This window comes from Anolis sagrei, chromosome 5, assembly GCF_037176765.1.
Source record: "Anolis sagrei isolate rAnoSag1 chromosome 5, rAnoSag1.mat, whole genome shotgun sequence".
NCBI classification, from domain to species: Eukaryota; Metazoa; Chordata; class Lepidosauria; order Squamata; family Dactyloidae; genus Anolis; species Anolis sagrei.
Window position 1 is genome coordinate 20,585,318 of NC_090025.1, and position 19,997 is coordinate 20,605,314.

The 19,997-nt window shown below is 42.2% G+C and overlaps 1 protein-coding gene across 1 annotated transcript in view; it reads right to left on the reverse strand.

The window, feature by feature from the left end:
- The window catches only part of FAM13A (family with sequence similarity 13 member A), a 167,035-nt gene extending 147,738 nt beyond the window's left edge, over window positions 1-19,297 (reverse strand). The window contains exons 1-3 of the mRNA XM_060779247.2: window positions 18,945-19,297; window positions 8,507-8,696; window positions 1,791-2,000 (exon numbers count right to left, since the gene is read on the reverse strand). Of these exons, the coding sequence (XP_060635230.2) occupies window positions 1,791-2,000; window positions 8,507-8,696; window positions 18,945-19,172 (628 nt within the window). The 5' untranslated portion in view covers window positions 19,173-19,297. The remainder of the gene's footprint in view (window positions 1-1,790; window positions 2,001-8,506; window positions 8,697-18,944) is intronic.
- Between the last annotated feature and the right edge of the window lie 700 nt (window positions 19,298-19,997).

Below are 19,997 nucleotides of genomic sequence, written 5' to 3' on the forward strand. Positions count from 1 at the left end.
TGCATTTATTTGTTTATCAAGGCTATCCATTTAGTTGTCTGAACCAAACGGTAAGCTCCACTCTTCCCAGCAGTCACATAAGGCATATAGGGCAGTGTAGTTTATTGAAATTGAGAAGGTGAAATATCCTGGTACCATCTCACTACTGCATATGACACCACATGCCACTATCTTGCTTTACCTAACTGTAAGGCTGGCCCTGACATTCACTCACACACTTTATTTTTAATGGCAGAATTTGCATTTCTGTAACTGGGAATATATGATAAAATAATGAAGAGTATAGACATCACACTGGCAACACAGATCCACATAGTTAAAGCAATGGTATTCCCCATAGTAACCTATGGATGTGAGAGCTGGACCATAAGGAAGGCTGAGCAAAGGAAGATAGACGCTTTTGAACTGTGGTGTTGGAGGAAAGTTCTGAGAGTGCCTTGGACTGCCAAAAGATCTTCAGGAAATAAAGCCTGACTGCTCATTGGAGGGAAGGATAATAGAGGTAAAGTTGAAGTACTTTGGCCCCATAATGAGAAGACAGGAAAGCTTAGAGAAGATAATGATGCTGGGGAAAATGGAAGGGAAGGGTATTAGGAAGATTGGTCAACCAAGGGTAAGATGGATGGATGGTCTCCTTGAAGTGACTGGCTTGACCTTGAAGGAGCTGGGGGTGGCCATGGCTGACAGGGAGCTCTGGCGTGGGCTGGTCCATGAAGAGTCGGAAGTGACTGAACGAATAAACAACAACTGGGTATATGGATTCTTTGAAGTGTGAACTTCCAGCACTTTTGTTTCAGGCTTCCCAAAATGAAAATGAAACTGCTGCAATAGGGACAATGATTAAATACTCTAAACACATCTTTGTGTCTAGTGCAGTGGTTCCCAACCTGTGGTCCATGGACCACCAGTGGTTTGCAAGAACTAAAATATAGTCAGCGGCCTCACAATTTCTACACTATTGCAACAATAGCGACTGTTCTTGCAGAATCCTCTTATAGTTCCAAGGTTTATTAAATATGGTTTTCTGTGGGTGAGAAGATGGTGACCACTGGATGGCATATGCTCTGTTTCTGAAACTAGAACTGATGTGGTCTATTCAATGCAATTTTCTGAATCAGCACCCCAAATAACCAAACTGAATCTAATTGATACTTATGTTGGAGAATGGTCCCTGGTCAAAGTGGTCTCTGGTCAAGTGGTCCCTGGCCAAAAAGAGGTTGGGAACCACTGGCCTAGTGGATCAAACAAGGAATGTGTATACAATATATCTTAGATTTCTACGTCATGTGCACTTCAAGTTGGTTCTGACTTTTGGCAACACTGAGGTAATCCTATCATAGGATTTTCTTTGCAAGGTTTGCTCAGGATGGTGGTTGTTTGCCATTACTTTTCTGAGAAAGTGTGACTTTCACAAGGTCACTTACTGTAGTGGCTTTCCACATGGGAGGGAGGATTTGGACCCTGTTCTTCTGGAGTCTTAGTCTCACACTCCAATGACAATACTACAATTGATTCAATGCTTGAAGCAAAGAAGGCAGAGAGGGGACATAACAGCCAGAGCAATGGGTTCAAACTGTAGGGAAAAAGATTCCACTTCAACAGTAGGAAGACCTTCCAGAAAGTGGAAGTTGGAGTGATGGGATTTCCTTTACACAGGGACTGGTGGCCATCCGTCAGGAGTGCTTTGATTGTGCATTCCTACATGGCAGAATGTACAAGATGGCCCCTTGGAGTTTCACGCAACTCTGATTATATAAATACTATGTGTAGGAATGATGAAAAATTGTCACCTTGGTAGAGCTGCATGAATTTGGGGTGTGCCGCAGAAGTGATCACGCGGTCTGGCAGCTCCCTGAGAAATAGTTTCAGCAAACTGGCAGCTGAGCTGACGTCTCCGTCGGCCACCAGGTCCACTTCCTCTCCGCTCTCGTACTTCAGGCGCAGCTGTTCCACTGTTTTCAGACTGCCATTCACCCTGAACAGCCCTTCCTGTTTTAGACCTGTAATTACATATTCGAAAGGAGTCAAAATAACCAGCGCACCCATTACCCTGCATTACAAATACACTGCCAAGAAACCAACGGATGGCCAATGCTAAATATAGCCGATTCCTCCGTCAGTTTTCCCCCACCTAAAACAGTGAACAAGAGGCCAAAAATGAAGTCTGCACATCCATTTATCTATAATGCTTAAGATAAGGCTTTTGGTCTTCCAGAAAGTGAAAGGGATTGTGGGTGTTGTCATCCCAAGCCATCTGGTGGATCTAAGGTTCCTCACCCTTGACATAATATAATAAAAGCTCCAATCAGTTTATACAACATATGCCATAAAATTTGAAGTAAAAGACATACATGGTAAATAGAATGGGCACTTAACAACTTCCAAAAAGAACTGTAAACAAATAGGGAAGACATAGTCAAGCATAAACTAGGAATGGCCATATGTGCAGACAGGGACTGAACCACTTCAAACAGGGCTCTCATATCTCCAAACCTGGCCATTCCTCTCCAATCCACCAAGAGGATGAAATTTCAGGGCAAGAGCAGTACCTTGAAAAGCACTGTAGAAATATTTGTGTACTTTCTTCATATGTTAGACTTGCATACTCTGTGCAACTGTGTTTCATCTCAAATGAGCATAAGCAGGAATGAGCTGGACATACTTTTCTAGTGTGTATAAGGTTTTATTTTTTACTTAATGATTATTTTAGAAAAGGATCATAACAATAGCCTGAGACTCCCATAACCATGGCACTCATATCCAGTTTCACTTACCCAAACCTGGGGAAAAGGGTCTCTTTAGGAATTTGTAAGATACTTCAGGCACTTTTATCATGTGTTAGTTACCCAAAAGTTAGTTACCATAGGGTAATGTATAGTCGAAGGCTTTCATGGCCAGAATCACTGGGTTGTTGTAGGTTTTTTCGGGCTATATGGCCATGGTCTAGAGGCATTCTCTCCTGACGTTTTGCCTGCATCTATGGCAAGCATCCTCAGAGGCAAGCATCCTCACTACTTCTGAGGATGCTTGCCATAGATGCAGGCGAAACGTCAGGAGAGAATGCCTCTAGACCATGGCCATATAGCCTGAAAAAACCTACAACCACCTACCATAGGATACTTAACAAATATTTAGAAAATATTTATCTCCAGAAATTGCTAGGTTCTCCAGTACAACTTTATAGTATGCTGGGATTTGAAGTTAGGAAATTTAATGGTACTGTATTTGGTCATTTTCGTAGTTTCAGGTAACCTTGGTCCTGCCAGGAATGTAATGGCAGTGGATACAGGGATCTGATTAGGATCCTTGCAGAGGAATGGCAGCTTATATATTTTATAAATGCAACTACTACTAGAGAGTAATGCACAATGTTGAAAAAAAGAGTACTGTATTCAATTGTCTCTTTCACAAAAATCACAAAATTGCTGTATGCAAGTCATTAATCTCCAAGAGTATCCACCCTACAGAGACAGCCATATTGGCCTGCCTAGCAAAGCAGTTATAATAAGGATTGGTATAATATATGCAAAATGTTTTGAATATCCTGCAGTGTTGGAACTTTTGAGGCTGAATTGGAGAAATCCAATACTGACACCTGCTGGCCATGATGATACATTGCCGACAGTAAGTACTCTTAAATCAGAACTAGTAGAAATATTTCCATGGGTTGTGGTAGTGCAATGGGTTAAACCGCTGAGCTGCTTAACTTGCTGACCAGAAGGTTAGTGGTTCAAATCCGTGGGATGGAGTGAGCTCCCACTGTCAGCTAACCTGCTGACCTAGCAGTTCAAAAACATGCAAATGTGAGTAGAACAATAGATACTGCCCCAGCGGGAAGGTTAACGGCACTCCATTCATTCATGCCAGTCACATGACCTAGGAGGCATCTATGGACAATGCTGGCTCCTTGGCTTAGAAATGGAGATGAGCTTCACTTTTCAAAGTCAGACACAATTAGACTTAATGTCAAGCAAAACCTTTACCTTTACTATAAATGCTTCCATAGCTGTTGTTACGTATTTGGCATTAAGTTGTTTTCAATTGCCTTTGCCTTCCTCTGAGGCTGAGAGAGTGTGACTTGCCCAAGATCACCAGTGGGTTTCCTCAGTCATAGGCAAACTTGAACCCTGGGCTTAGATCAAATCACACTGATCCCATAATAGGTTCCTCCAAATTGATTCAAAGAAGTTTGACTTCTTGCAGAACAGTCCCTTGGGTTTTGCTGAACTTTTCCAGTTCTTACCACCTTTAGTCATGTTGCCCAGTGGGGTGGCACAGTGGTAGTTTGTAGCTATTTCTAGGGCACTTGCATGTATGTATGCATTTCACTACATATGTGTATGTATGCATATGCCTGCCTGCCTGTTTGCCTATCTCTCTCTCTCTCTCTCTCTCTCTCTCTCTCTATCTATCTAACTATCTATCTATCTATCTATCTATCTATCTATCTATCTGTTTATCCATCCATCCATCCAGGCGGTTCCAGACAGCCCTTTATCCCACAAACACCCACATTAAAAAAGCACGGACGTTTGTGGGCGGTTGTCCGCAGCCACATCAACAAGCGCGCACTTTCTGGTGGGAGTGTCTAGACGTTCTCTTGGGACTAGCCCGAGAGAATGTCCAGAGGCCCTACCCCTCTCCCCCAAGCCCCCAGGCCTCTTGGAAAAGTAGTAAAAACTTACCTATCGTCCATTAGAAGCCTTGGCAAGCTCTCCCAGTGTGTAGAAATGATGCACCAGGAGAGCAGGAGGGGGGAAGGGGAGTGATTTTCCCTCCCCCTTCCCCCCTCCTCACTGTCCTGGCATGTCATTTCTATGCATGGGGAGAAGTTGCCGAGGCTTCTAATGCATGATTGGTAAGTTTTTACTACTTTTCTAAGGGGTCTTGGGGGGAGGGGTGGGTATTCCCACAGTTTACCGGGCTTACTTGGCCCAGTAAATTGTGGGAATGGTATTCTGCAGTCCAGACCTGGAAGTACTGGAATAAATAACTAACAAATTAATTCGGCACATTCCTGGTTTGTGCCAAATTAATGTGGGACTGCCCAGAATGTCATTTGTTCAGCCCCCTTTTTATTGTGGAAGTTTCTGCATATCATGACACCTATAGTAACTAATATGCAGCTTTCCAATACATTTGTCCTGTCTGCAGAAGCCCACAGACTGAGCTCTGAGAAGTCATTTTTTGCATTACAAGTGCCAAGACCATCCAGCTAATAACTGTAGGCTAAAAAGCCAAAAAGCTGGGTAACCATTACATCCTGCAGACAAAAGGCCACTTTCAAAACAAAAAGACATAAAAAATGAGGGGGCGGGGGAGAGGAGGACATGGGGCATTTTGAAATGAAACACAACTTCACAAAGTGTTACTTACGTTTAACCCAAAAATGTTCAGCTTGTTACTTTGTTGTCATCGAATCGCATGAGAAACAAGAAGAGCAAAGAAAATGCACATTCTGGAAAAAGGACACGGCCATCTCCCATGTAGAAACTAGTTGTTTGCTAAAATGTTGTTTGGTGTCACACCTAGACTTGGTTCTTTATAAAAGTTTCTATGTTTTATGAAATCTATCTATTTACCTGACTATTTCATTGTTCAGCTTTCAGGGCCATGCCCTTGACAAATGAATTTATTTCTAGAAGACAGCACCTTAGCATCAAAGAGCAAAGCTGTAGCTCAAAGTTTCAAAAACAAAACAAGCAGAGGATTTAATCCATATTCATGTCAGATTAAATTCATTTAAAATGATGGGGTCCCCACAATAAGTCTCTCTCTCGGTCTCTCTCTCTCTCTCTCATGCCTTTTTCTCTCAAGTAGGACCACCAAAAATAACCTCGAAGTATGGACAGGATAATCTGACTGATGTCAAATGTAGAAGTGTTGTTGCAATAAGATTTCAAACTAGGATAAGAAAAACCAGGACTTCACTTGGTGTCCAACTACATGGCTCAATATGGAATCAATGGGAGTTGTAGTTTTACAAGGTTTTCATACTTCTCTGCCAAAGAGTGGTGTTGCCTCACTAAAAACATCTTAGCATTGAGCTACGGCAGTTTGAGTTAAAGAAAAGACATTGTTCATGAACTTGCTTGTCCTCTTTTTAGCTAAGTCAAATATAGGAGGTCCCAAGGATAGTAAGGAAGGAAATGTTTTCCTTTGAATTCTCAAAAACAAAATTGGTATCAAAGCCTGGACAAAGGCAAATAATGCAAGAAACTTGCTGAAGCAAAGCAAGCCTGGAATTCCAAGAAAATAAAAGAGGTGAGATACAAAGATAAAATAAATATACACACCTCTGCAATATCAATGTATCCTACGTTAATAGTCCCTGGAAAGTGTTATTATGGCAGGAGGATTAAACAGAATTCCACATAACAGTAGCAAAGGTTTCCACTTGACATTAAGTCTAGTTGTGTTCAACTCTGGGGGTTGGTGCTCATCTCCATTTTGAAGCTGAAGAGCCGGGGTTGTCCATAGACACCTCCGAGGTAAGTGAACAGCATGACTGCAAGGAGTGCCATTACCTTCCCACAGGAGCGGTATCTATTGATCTACTCACATTTGCATCTTCTCACACTGCTAGGTTGACAGAAGCTGGAGCTAACAACAGGAGCCCACCCCATCCATGGATTTGAACTGGTGATCTTTCGATCAGCAAGTTCTGCAGCTTAGTGGTTTAAGCCGCTGTGCCACCATGGCCCTAATGGTGAGCATAGTGAGAATAGTGAGCATCCATAAATTTCAGACTCCCAGCATTTTCTCCCTTTCTCTCTCTTTTGTGGCCTAAAATCAGAGTTAAGTAAAATTACATTTTTCCACTACAGCTACCATAATTCCTTAGCTAACATGGTATGGATACTGCTGGCTGGAAGATCCTGGGGACCTATTTTCCCCCAAAAGCAACTTTTACATGCTTTGTAAACAAGAATTTGAAATGTTTGGAACCAGTAATGTTTGGGATTTCCTATGTTTCCATAAATGCAAATAACTGTATATGTTATGTATGTATATGCAAATACCAGAAGTGTTTGGGAATTTGTATGTTTTCATAGTATTTGCATAAAGAAAAAACAACAACATCCCAAGCACTTTTGGTATTTGTATACCCATACATAATGAGATATCTTGGAGATGGGAACCAAATCTAAACATGACATTCATTGATGTTTTATACACATAGCCTAAGGGTTATGTGCATGCAACAAGGTTTTGGCTGAACCATTATAAAGCAAAGGTGTCACTATCTCAGCCACCCAAGTGGACTCTTTTGGATTTTTGAATTTCAGAAAAGGTCTGGAAGCCATGAGGAGTGGCTTAGGGAACTGGGAATATTTAATTTGGAGAAAAGAAGGTTAAGAGGGGATATGACAGCCACATTTAAATATTTGAAATGATATTATATTGGGGAAGTGGCAAGCTTTTTTTTTCTGTTGCTCTGAAGATTAGGGGCCTGTCCAGATAGGACCTTTATTGTGGTATCTACCGCAATAACGGAGGGGCTATGTAGACAACTTTCTGGACAGGCCCGAATTAATTTGCTACAATCCAGGAAAACCCTGATTTGTTCTGGACAGTCCCAAATTAATTTGCTACAGCGTTCTGCACAGTCCCGAATTAATTTGCTAAAAACCAGGAAAACCCTGGTTTGTAGCGAATTAATTAGATAGTGGGTTTATTCTGCACCTTCTTGGAAGGCACGAGATAAACCCACTATTTTCGATTCTGGACTGCAGAATACTGAATTCCAGACAGTATTCCCACAGTTTAACAGGCTAAATAAACCCGGTAAAATGTGAGAATACCTACCCCCTCCCCCCAAGCCCCCAGACCCCTTAGAAAAGTAATAAAAACTTATGTGGTCTCCCCTGGCATGTAGAAATGATGCACCAGGAGACTGGGGGGGGGGGGGTAGGAAAATCGTCCCCCACCCGCTCTCCTGGCGCATCATCATTTCTATGCGCCGGGAGAGCTGGCCGAGGCTTGTAAGGGTGGCCATGTAAGTTTTTATTACTTTTCTAAGGGGTCTGGGAGCTTAGGGGTGGCTTTCAGGCATTATCTTGGGCTAGTCTTGAAAGAACGTCTATATAACCAACCCAGAAAGCGCAGACTTTTTTAAAACGCGGATTCTCTTGGGAAAAATGCCTGTCTGGATACAACCTAGGACTTACCAATGGTTTCAAACTGCAGGAAAAGAATTACAACTAAATATAAGGAAGACCTTCCTGAGTATAAGAGTTGTTCAACAGTGGAATATGCTGCCTTGGAGTGTGATAGAATTTCCTCCTCTAGTGGTTTTAAAAAGGGGATGGATGGCCATCTGTCAGGAGTGCTTTGGTTGCATTTTCCTGCATGCCAGGTTTGAATTGGATGGTCTTTGGGGCCTCTTCCAACTCTATAATTATAATGACATTTAATAAGTATATGCTAGTAGAACAGCTATACCCTTAATATGATACCTTTCTGCTTTTGTTTTTAAAATACAAGGAATGAAGTAGGATCTTACCGTGCTGAGTCAGGTATTCAACAATATCCCAGACCACATCTGGAATGCCTTTCTTGCTTAGTCCCTGCTGCTGAAGCTCCAGAAGGTTTGTGCCAAACACTCTCCGACCAGGGTTGCCCCTCTGCCCTTTCAATGGTGCGCAGGCAATCTTTTTCATGTCTTCTTTCAGCCTCACTGCTGATTTACTTTGCTTGAAAGAGCAGAGAAAGGCAGAACAGTCCGTCAGTGTTACAACAGGGGGCTGCATGGCTCTTGGAGACATACATTCACGGCAAAGTTCACCCCAGAAAAAAATCTGGGACAAAAACATGCACACGCCCATATAGGATGGAAAAGAGGGAAAAGGACACTCCCGAGGAGGAGTTTCTCAATGGGTAGCCAAGCAACATGAGTGGATAACTTCTAAGCACTCAAACTGCATCACCAGAGCAACTGTGGGTGGAGCGGAAAGAAAAGGACTGTCGGTGAATGGCAACCTTCTCCACCGAAACACCAGCATAAGGAGAAGTACAGATAAAAAGAAAGAGCTAAGTAAGTCTTGCAAGGCAATGGAAAACAACTTTCTTATGCAGCCGTTTCAGCTATACATTATTCTATAAGCTGTTTTCCACACATTCATGGATGCGTCTACACTGTGGAATTAATGCAGTCTGACACTTCTTCAACTGCTGTGGAATAGTAGGAGTTGTAATTTTACAATATCTTTAGCCTTCATATTATTCGTGTGCACTTTCAAATTGTTTCTGACTTATGGTGACTCTTGAGATGGACTTTTCATAGGGTTTTCAGAGGCTGAGAGAGTGTGACTCACCCTGTGGATTTCCATGGCTCACTGGAGAATTGAACCCTAGTCTCCAGAGCCACAGCCAAATGGTAAAATGTTTTATATTTAATGTTATTTTAATTGTATATTTTATTTACTCCTTTTCTTTTTTCCCTAGTGACTGGCCAAAACAAATAACTATTTAGAAGGAAAAGGAAGGAAAGTTATATAGGATAAGGCATAGAGTAGGGTCTGAACCATTTAGCCCATTGCGTAGTCCACAAGATTGTGATGTTTGCTTTTCTAAATACACAAACACTGTGTTCAGAATACTGTAAATCAAGTTTTTCTCCTTTCTACACTCCTTACATTTTGAACCCCAGAGCTTGCACACTTGTGTGGGATTTTGTGTGATCTAAATAAAGGGATTACCTAACTCTGTTTGCATTTGTTGCATTCATTTTTGCAGGCATTTACAAATACTAAATCAAATACAGACACCATGTGAGCTGCCAATTTGTAAGCATCCCAATATTACATTATCTGTGACCAGAGAGATGTTTAATAAGCTTAATTCCGCAGTCTCTAGCAACCTGGTAAAAAAAGAAACAAAGACGTTGAACCGCAATACAAGTTGGTAGGCTTCATCCACCTTGTTGGGTCAGATGTACATGTATGTTTTATAATCCTCAATGATGTAAACATCTTAATTCTGAAGTAAATGACGAGAAACTAGTTCTGAATAACTATTCTAAATTCATTCAAATTATGGGACAGAACAAATACGACTGAACAGAGTGTCCATTTTGATACGGCTATTTATTTATTTATTATTTACAGTATTTATATTCCGCCCTTCTCACCCCGCAGGGGACTCAGGGCGGATTACAATGTACACATATATGGCAAACATTCAATGCCAATTTTGACATACAACGTATACAGACGTACACAGAGGCTATTTAACTTTTTCTGGCCACCAGGGGAGCTGTCACTTTCATCATCCATCTGCGACACTGATGAAGTACTTCCTCATTCCCCGCATGCTTTTTGCTGGAGTGCTTTGCTGGAGTCTTTTTTATGGCCTCATAAATTAGTTAATTTAGCCTCCCCACACAAGGTGGTACCTAATTTTCCTACTTGACAGATGCAACTGTCTTTCGGGTTGCAAAGGTCAACAACAGGCTACACAATTGGTTGGAAGCCCACTCCAACCTGGGCTGGCTTCGAACTCATGACCTTTTTGGTCAGAGTGATCTTAATGCAGCTGACACCCAGCCAGCTGCGCCACAATCCCGGTTGTCATGTATCCCTTATTATAAGCAATGTCCCTTATTTGAGGGACATAAAGTTTGTCTCTTGTAGGACTGGTAGGTATTATTTATTACATAAATGCATGGGATGTCCTATATTTGTGTGTTGGAAAGCTTTCCTTTTTATATAGACTTAACAAGATGCCCCAAAAATCTCATATTTTGGAGTGAGGACCTTTCATAAAGACAGAAATATATGCATCGTATAATTTTTCAATGTGAACACCCTGTACATTTTACAGAGAGTACAGAGAGTGACAAGACTAAACTAACTGAATCATTTTCATTTGGTATTTACATAGAACACAACTTGTTGATAGTTGTTTCTTTAACTTTGCACATCATGAATTTTGACTGCCCTTTGTTATTGTTTTGATAACTTGACAACATTAATTCCTGCTCGACAACATTCAAGAATGAAGGCAGCAACACTTGGCATGCTTTCCAGGGAGTTAGTCCCACTGAACACTATGGTGTAACTTCTGCACAGATATACACAAAAACCATGCCGAAAAGTTCCGAAGGGAAAGAGACAAAAGATGGAAAGAACAGGAACTGCAAGATAACGCTTTTAAAATATTATTTATGTTATCTGAGAACATGAAAGGAAGCCATTATACACACACCCGGATCTCGGAGTATCCACATAAATGGATAAAACACCAAAAATAATAGTGAAAAGAAAAGAAAAGAAATCATTGCCTCTTAATCTGTTTATATGTCAGACTGGCAGAATTTTCCCCATAATGTGCTAAGGAGTGGCATCACATTTGTGCCCACTGACTGCAACTATTTCTTCTTTCCTGGAAACATTTTGTGAGCCAACATCTAATAGTTTGTGGACTGGTGCCAGTCTATGGACCATTACTTTCTGTAGATCTGCACCAAATCAGGGCCTTTTGAGGCAATGTGCCAAATCTCCCTGTATAATGAAAGGGGAAAGTCTTTGATGCCAAAATATCAATCATGGAAGTTGTCAGCTTACATTTTAAAAACATACAACTCAAGCAACCACAGATGTCAAGAGGACAAACGAAATCTTTGAGAACACAGAAATGCTGGATTACTCTAATAACTACCATGTCAGACTAAACAGAGAAGCCATTGAAATCCACAAGCATGTGGACAATTTTAACAGAAAGGAGGAAACCATGAAAATGAACAAAATCTGGCTACCAGTATTAAACAAATCTAAAATAATAACAGTAAATAGAGAACACTCAGAAACACAGGAATTTCAGACAAGAAACAATCAGGGACAGCTAATCACCTCTCAACAAAGGACTTCCCCAGGCCAAAATACCTGAGGAACCACTGTCCTAGGGGGACTCAAAGTGGTTCACAACAAGTAATTGGCAAAATCCAATGCCTCACAAAATATAAAATACATCACATCACTAAAATAGCATACAATAATGAATTAAAACCACTGAACTATAAACACTGGACATAGGCAAACATAAAACATTTGACATTGCACCAATACCAAAGTTATCTTGACTGCTTCCTCTCACTCTCTGAATGCTTGATTTAAAAGCCACCTTTTCAGTAGTTTCCTAAATTTCAGGAGGGAGGGGACCAATCTGATCTCTCTGGGGAGGAGTTCTACAACCAAGGGGCCACCACCAAGGAGGCCTTGTCTTGTTTCTACCAGTTGCACCTGCAAAAGTGGCGGGACCAAGAGCAGGACCTCCTCAGTCAATCTCAATGCTTTACCTGGCTAATAAAGGGAGATATGTTCAGATAGGTAAGCTGGACCGGAACCATTTAGGGATTTATAGGCTAATTTGGAACACGACTCTAGTTATGAGATGCATTGTGTTGTTATTGTTGTGTCAATATTGTATATTGTGCTCTAATGGTTTTAAATTGTATATCGTTGATTGATCTTATCCTTGTTGTAAACCGCGTTGAGTCACCTGTTAGGCTGAGAAACTGCGGTATACAAGTAAAGTAAAGTAAATAAATAAATAAATAAAGCAAGTACTTTGAATTGTCCTTGGTAGCAAACCGGCAGCCAGTGGAGCTGGCTCAGTGGGGGGGGGGGGGGGGTTGTATGCTCCCTGTTGCTCCAGTTAGAAACCTGGTTGCCACCCTTTGGACTACTTGAAGCTTCTGAACAGTCTTCAAAGGCAACCCTCACATAGAGCATGTTGCAGTAGTCTATTCAAGATGTAAATAGAGTGTGGACCACCGTGGCCAAGTCTGACTTTTTATTCTTACTGTTAACATTGTTGTGCAACTTTAAGCGATTTCTGACTTGCGGCAACCCTAAGGCATACCTGTCATAGGTTTCCTTGGCAAGATCTGTGCAAAGGGGGATGGCTTTTCCCATTCTGTGAGGCTGAGAGCGTGTGATGTACCCAAGATCACGCAGCAGGTTTAATGGCTATGTGAACATTTTAAACCCTGGTCTCAGGGCCAACCAAAGTTTGATTCTCAAACCATGATTGTGTGCTTGCTCTCTGTGACATGGGTTAAACCGCACACTATATCCAATGTGTAGAGTCAATTGGAAGATTACTTTTTTCACACACAATTATGCATGCATAGTCTTAAACATAAGCTTCCTTTCTCAAACGCCATTTAAAAAATCAGCCTGTTTGCAGTGCTAGACTAAAAGAAGGTGGTGTATGTGTGTGACTCTCCTATTTTTTTTTTTAAGAACCTTGCTTTCAAACATACCCATATCTGCAGCAAACATGCACAGACCTGCTTAGGAGTAAGCCCCTTTGGAGATCAGCTGCACAGAGGATTAACAGCAGCCATTGTCACTTAGGAAGTCTGACAGAAAGAGAACCAAAAGAAAAGAAACCAGTAGTTTGGGGGTGGGTGAGAATCCTGCTTTGAAAAACAAATTGGGTTTATCTAATGTGAGGCTTTCTTTCTTTTTTTCCTCCCCTTGAAAACAAGACACAGGGCTTGCCACTTATACAACTCTGAGTTGTAAAAGCGGACTCTGCAAAAGCATTTTGGAAACAATGTTGGGGCGCTAAAATATAGAAAGGCAGAACTGTAAAAATATGATACTTTTGGGTGCATGACTGGGTGAGTGGGAAGGAACTGATTTTCAGAGCAATATTCAGTGTATGTTTGCTCAGACGTAAAAAAAAATGTATACAATTGGAGCCTAAAATTCCTATAGTATCAACCTTACACCCCACTGTTTGAGACTGAATCCTATTTAATAATAATAATAACAACAACAACAACAACAACAACACTTTATTTGTACCCCGCTACCATCTCCCCAAGGGACTCGGTGTGGCTTACATGAGGCTGAGGCCGAATACAACAATACAAGCAATAACAACAACAGTACAAGCAATTAAAATAAAAATATAGACAATAAAATATACAACATTATCAATAAGACAACACGCAATTAAAACAGTGGGAATGCCACATGTAAAGTTAAAATGGAAATAATGCTGGGATATGGACGAAAAGGTGATAGTGGCATTTATAGAAGGGCATACGAGCAGACCTAAAAAATGTAAAGTGCTTTGGAGGACAAAGTGCTATGGGATCCTTATTCCAGGAAGGCACACTGGAACAACCACATCTTCAAGCTCCTCCTAAAGACTGCCAAAGTTGGGGCCTGTCTGATGTCTTTAGGGAGTGAGTTCCAGAGTCGAGGGGCCACCACCGAAAAGGCCCTCTCCCTCGTCCCCACCAACCGCGGCTGCGATGCTGGTGGGATCAAGAGCAGGGTCTCGCCGGATGATCGAAGGGATCATGTGGGTTTGTATACAGAGATATGGTTAAGCAGGTAGTCGGGTCCCAAACCATTCAGGGCTTTGTAGGTAAGAACCTGCACCTTGAATTGGGTCCGGTAAATGAATGGCAGCCAGTGGAGCTCCCTAACAGGAGGGTTGACCGCTCCCTGTAAGGCACCCCAGTTAACAACCTGGCCGCCGCCCGTTGGATCATCTGAAATTTCCGGGTTGTTTTCAAGGGCAGCCCCATGTAGAGTGCATTGCAGTAATCCAGTCTAGAGGTGACTAAGGCATGGACAACTTTGGCCAGATCCGCCTTCCCGAGGTACAGTCGCAGTTGGCGCACGAGTCTTAATTGTGCAACTGCCCTCCCGGCCACCACCGATGCCTGAGCCTCAAACGTAAGTGAAGAATCCAGGAGGACCCTCAAACTGCGGACCTGCGACTTCAGGGGGAGTGCAACCCCGTCCAGCACAGGTTGCCACCCTATACCCCGGTCTGTCTCAATGGGACTCTGTTTTGAATAACAGACTCACATATATAAATGTAGTAAATATAAATATAAATGTAGTAAATAAATAAATAAATAAATAAAATAATAAGTAGCAATCAATCACAGAAACAGAATCGATAACAGAAAACTACTTCTCGCAGGTGGAATTTCTGTCCAGATGCTATTGGAAATATAGGTTGAGCATCCCTGAACTAGAATTCTGAAATCCTCCAAAATCGCAAAATGTCCAAATTGGTGTCTGAGATAGTGAAACTTCTGCTCTCTGATGGTACGTATCTTTATTTTCATGCACACTATAAAACTATATAAAAACACCTTCGGGCTACATGTAGAAGCTGTACATGAAATTGGGTTGCTCTGAGTTTTCCGGGCTGTATGGCCATGTTCCAGAAGCATTCTCTTCTGACGTTTCGCCCACATCGATGGCAGGCATCCTTAGAGGTTGTGAGATCTGAAAATAGGCAAGTAGGGTTTATATATCTGTGGAATGTCCAGGGTGGTAGGAAGAACTCTTATCTCCTTGAGGCTGGTGTGAATGTTGCAATTGGACACCACACACACACACACACACACACAATTTTAGGGCACACACTGGACATATTTAACCTGACGAAGGGAAGACAGAGAGGAGACAAGATGAGGGCCATGTATCAAGATGCGAGAGGAAGTCATAGGGAAGAGGGATTGTTTTATCCTGCCCTGGAGACTAGATTTTAAGTGGATTTTTCTCTAGTGTGATGAGGCTACTATAGCCTCATCACACTATAGAGAAAAATTCCACTTAAAATCTGGTTTCTGCCTCCTGCAGAATTCTGGAGTTTGTACTTTAGGGAGCCTTTAACAGTCTTGCTAAACTACAAACCCCAGAACTGTGCAGAAGGCAGAAACCAGATTTTAAGTGAAATTTTTCTCTACTGCGATGAAAGCTATCCACATACACAGCATTTACAATTCTTACCACCACCACGAGGATTATTTTCTTTTACATATTCATCCTTTTTTAGACAATCCTTGTAGATTTACATACTGTATAACATTTGTATCCTATTCTTTATGGCCTGATCTCTAAACTTCTTCAAAATATAATTCTTGACCTGGTTCTTTAACTTCTCACATTTTATTTTCATTACTTTGTGAATCATTTAATTTTACATCCATAATTTTGAATTCATAGAATGGAGTTGGAAGAGACCTCATGGGCCATCCAGTCCAACCCCCTGCCGAGAAGCAGAAAAATTGCATTCAAAGCATCCCTGACAGATGGCCATCCAGCCTCTGTTTAAAAGCTTCCAAAGAAGGAACCTCTACCACACTCTGGGGCAGAGAGTTCCACTGCTGAACAGCTCTCACAATCAGGAAGTTCTTCCTCATGTTCAGATGGAATCTCCTTTCTTGTAGTTTGAAGCCATTGTTCCACGTCCTAGTCTCCAAGGAAGCAGAAAACAAGCTTGCTCCCTCCTCCCTGTGGCTTCCTCTCACATATTTATACATGACTATCATGTCTCCTCTCAGTCTTCTCTTCTTCAGGCTAAACATGCCCAGCTCTTTAAGCCGCTCCTCATAGGGCTTGTTCTCCAGACCCCTGATCATTTTAGTCGCCCTCCTCTGGACACATTCCAGCTTGTCAATATCTCTCTTCAATTGTGGAAACCAGAATTGGACACAATTCTATTTGGTCCACCATAAACTGATACCATTTATTTATTGTCCACTTTGATTTGTCTTTCCATCCCAATACTATCACGGCTTGTGTGCACTCAATTATTGCTTCCTTTATTTTCCTGTAATTTCCTATTCCTTCTCTTTGTACTAAGACTGCCATCTCTTTTGTTATAACCCAATCAGTTCCTAATATTTGGTCTGACACATTTTGTATTGTCTGCCAGAAGTACTGTACCTGTTCGCATTCCTACATCATATGCATAAACCACCCTTTCTGTTGATATCCATGCGAGCACTCCATGCAGTCACGGAATTGGCCACCTTGATTAGCACTCAATGCGTTTAGAATTCCCTGTCTCACCAAACTACAACACTTAGGATTCAATAGGCTTGAAACATGTACATGAAACATCAATGAATTCCACTATCCGGGGTGTTGTTTTGTTTCTGGAGTGTATGACCGTTGACTTATCTAAATATATATGTATATTATAGGGGTCCTCAAACTTTTTAAACAGAGAGCCAGGTCACAGTCCTCTAAACTGTTGGAGAGCTGGATTATAATTTGGGGAAAAATGAATGTATTCCTATACACACTGTACATATTTTATTTGTAGTGCAAAAAATACGTAAAAAACAATATAATAATTAAAATGAAGAACAATTTTAACAAATATAAACTTATTAGTATTTCAATGGGAAGTGTGGGCCTGCTTTTGGCTGATGAAATAGGATTGTTGTTGTGGTGGTGGTGTGCTTTCATGTTGTATCAGACTTAGGTTGACCCTGAGCGAGGGCTGGGTAAATGACCTTGGAGGGCCGAATTCAGCCTTTGGGCCTTAGTCTGAGGACCTCTGCATTAATGTATAATCAATGAATGCCACTATTTCATTACATGTTATACATTACTATCACCTATAGAGATATACAAGTATTCCAAAATCTGAAATATGGCATTCTTCCAGTCCCCTGCATTTTGGATAAAGAATGTTCAACCTGAAGTGGAATGAACTGTAAATCAAATTCTGAGTTTTGTTTTTAAAGAAAAGGAAAAAAAGACTACATTTTTATGGATGCCATTTCTCTGGGTGTGTTTTCAGAAGTATATCTAAAACATCAAGTACATATTTAAGAGAGAGGCCAGACTTTCAGGATGGATTGTTGAAAGTAAACATCCACTCATTGCATCATCATGAAATGAAGCGGAGCTTAACACTGGAAGAAGTCATACCAAAACTCAAGCCAACTAGTTTTTGGGTTGCTGTGTGTTTTCGCGGCTGTATGACCAGTTCCAGAAGCATACTTTCCTGACGTTTTGCCTGCATTTATGGCAGGCATCCTTAGAGGTTGAGGGGTCTGTTGGAAAATAAGTACCGTTTATCTATCTGTGGAATGTCCAAGGTGGGAGAAAGAACTCTTGTCTGCTTGAGGCAAGTGTGAATGTTGCAATTGGCCACCTTGATTAGCATTTAATGGCCTGCAATATCAAGGCCTGGCTTGTTGCTGCCTGGGAGAATCCTTTGTTGGGAGGTGTCAGCGGGCCCTGATTCCCCCAGACAGCAACCTTACTTACTTAGGCAATCCCTTGTTGTCCGTGTAGGATTGTCTTTCAAGATCAGTGTACTGGCGGTGGGTGCGTAGGTGACTGGGGGGCCCTATTCTTGATCTGCATGTTCTCCTGCAGTGAAGGCATTGGTTTCCAGGTGGAAGGTGGGGTTGGCTTGACGTGACTTCCTCTTGGCACGTTTCTCTCTTTTGCCCTCCATTCATGCCTCTTCAAATTCTACAGCACCGCTGGTCACAGCTGACCTCCAGCTGGAGTGCTCAAGGGCCAAGACTTCCCAGTTCTCAGTATCTATGCCAGAGTTTTAAAGGTTGATTTTGAGCCCATCTTTAAATCTCTTTTCCTGCCCACCAACATTCCCTTTTCCATTCTTGAGTTCGGAGTAGAGCAGCCAGCAGCAACCAGCCAGGCCTTGGAACTGCAAGGCCATTAAATGCTAATCAAGTTGGCCAATTGCAACATTCACACTTGCCTCAAACAGACAAAAGAGTTCTTTCTCCCACCCTGGACATTTTACAAATATATAAACCTCCCTTGCCTGGTTTCCAACAGACCTCACAACCTCTGAGGATGCCTGTCACAGATGTGGGCAAATAATCAGGAGAGAATGCTTCTTGAACATGGTCACACAGCCCGGAAAACTCACAGCAACCCAGTGATTCCAGCCATGAAAGCTGAATTACTTTCTGAGTCTCATCTCTGTAAAGAAAACTACAGTGAGAAGGGAATTGGGGCTGGTCTGGACTGAGACTAGTTTCTCCTTCTGGACCAAAACATATAGAGCAGTGCTACAGAAATATACTGGGTGTAATTCCCTGTTTTCTCTGCCCGCATTGGGACCACACACCAGCAGCTACTTTTTCACGCACTAATCGCTACAGACAAGAGGCAGCTTGTACTCACACAGATGGCTAAGGCGCCGGCTCCCATCCTTCCCCAAGGGTCTGGCAGAAGTAATGGCGAGGGAATGGGAGCATAAGAGGCTGCTGGGGCTGCTTGGTCCTCCTGTGGGCCCCCCACTCGCTTTACCAAGCGCCCCTCCGCGTCCAACGCTCCTCCGCGCTGCTCCGGAGACACATGGCTGAAGGAGGCAAGGCGCTGGGAGTGAAATCCGAGCCAGGCGCCGGGCATTGGCAGCCTTGGCGAGTCACATGGCTCCGCACTCGGAAACTCATCCGCATCTTTTACGGGAACTTCCCGGGATTTCAGGCGAGGAGGCTGGCTTCCCTTGGAGAGGTCTCTCCCCACCTTTTGCACAAGGGGCGCTCCTGTCTCTGCTCACGAAAGCCACGCTCTGCTCCTGGCTTTGCCTTCTGTTTGGCTGTCTGCCTCATCACACGAGAGGATGAATCCACTTCAAATCCGGTTTCTGCCTCCTGCAGAGTTCTGGGGTTAGTAGGTTAGTAAGGCTGCTAAAGGGTCCTCCCTAAACTACAAACCCCAGAATTCTACAGGAGGCAGAAATCGGATTTTCAGTGGAATTTTTCCCTAGTGCAGTGTTTCTCAACCTTTCTAATGACGTGACCCCTTAATACATTTCCTCATGTTGTGGTGACCCCCAAACATAACATTATTTTGCTACTTCATATCTGTAATTTTGCTCCTGTTATTAATTGTAATGCAATTATCTGATAAGCAGGATGTATTTCCATTCACTGGACCAAATTTGGCACAAATACCCAATATGCCCAAATTTGAATAGTGGTGGGGTTGGGGGGGGGGGATTGATTGATTTTGTCATTTGGGAGTTGTAATTGCTGGTATTTATAGTTAACCTACAATCAAAGAGCATTCTGAACTCCACCAATGATGGAACTGAACCAAACTTGGCACACAAAACTACCATGACCAACACTGGAAGGGTTTGGTGGGCATTGACCTTGAGTTTGGGGTTGTAGTTCACCTACATCCAGAGAGCACTGTGGACTCAAACAATGATGGATCTGGACCAAACTT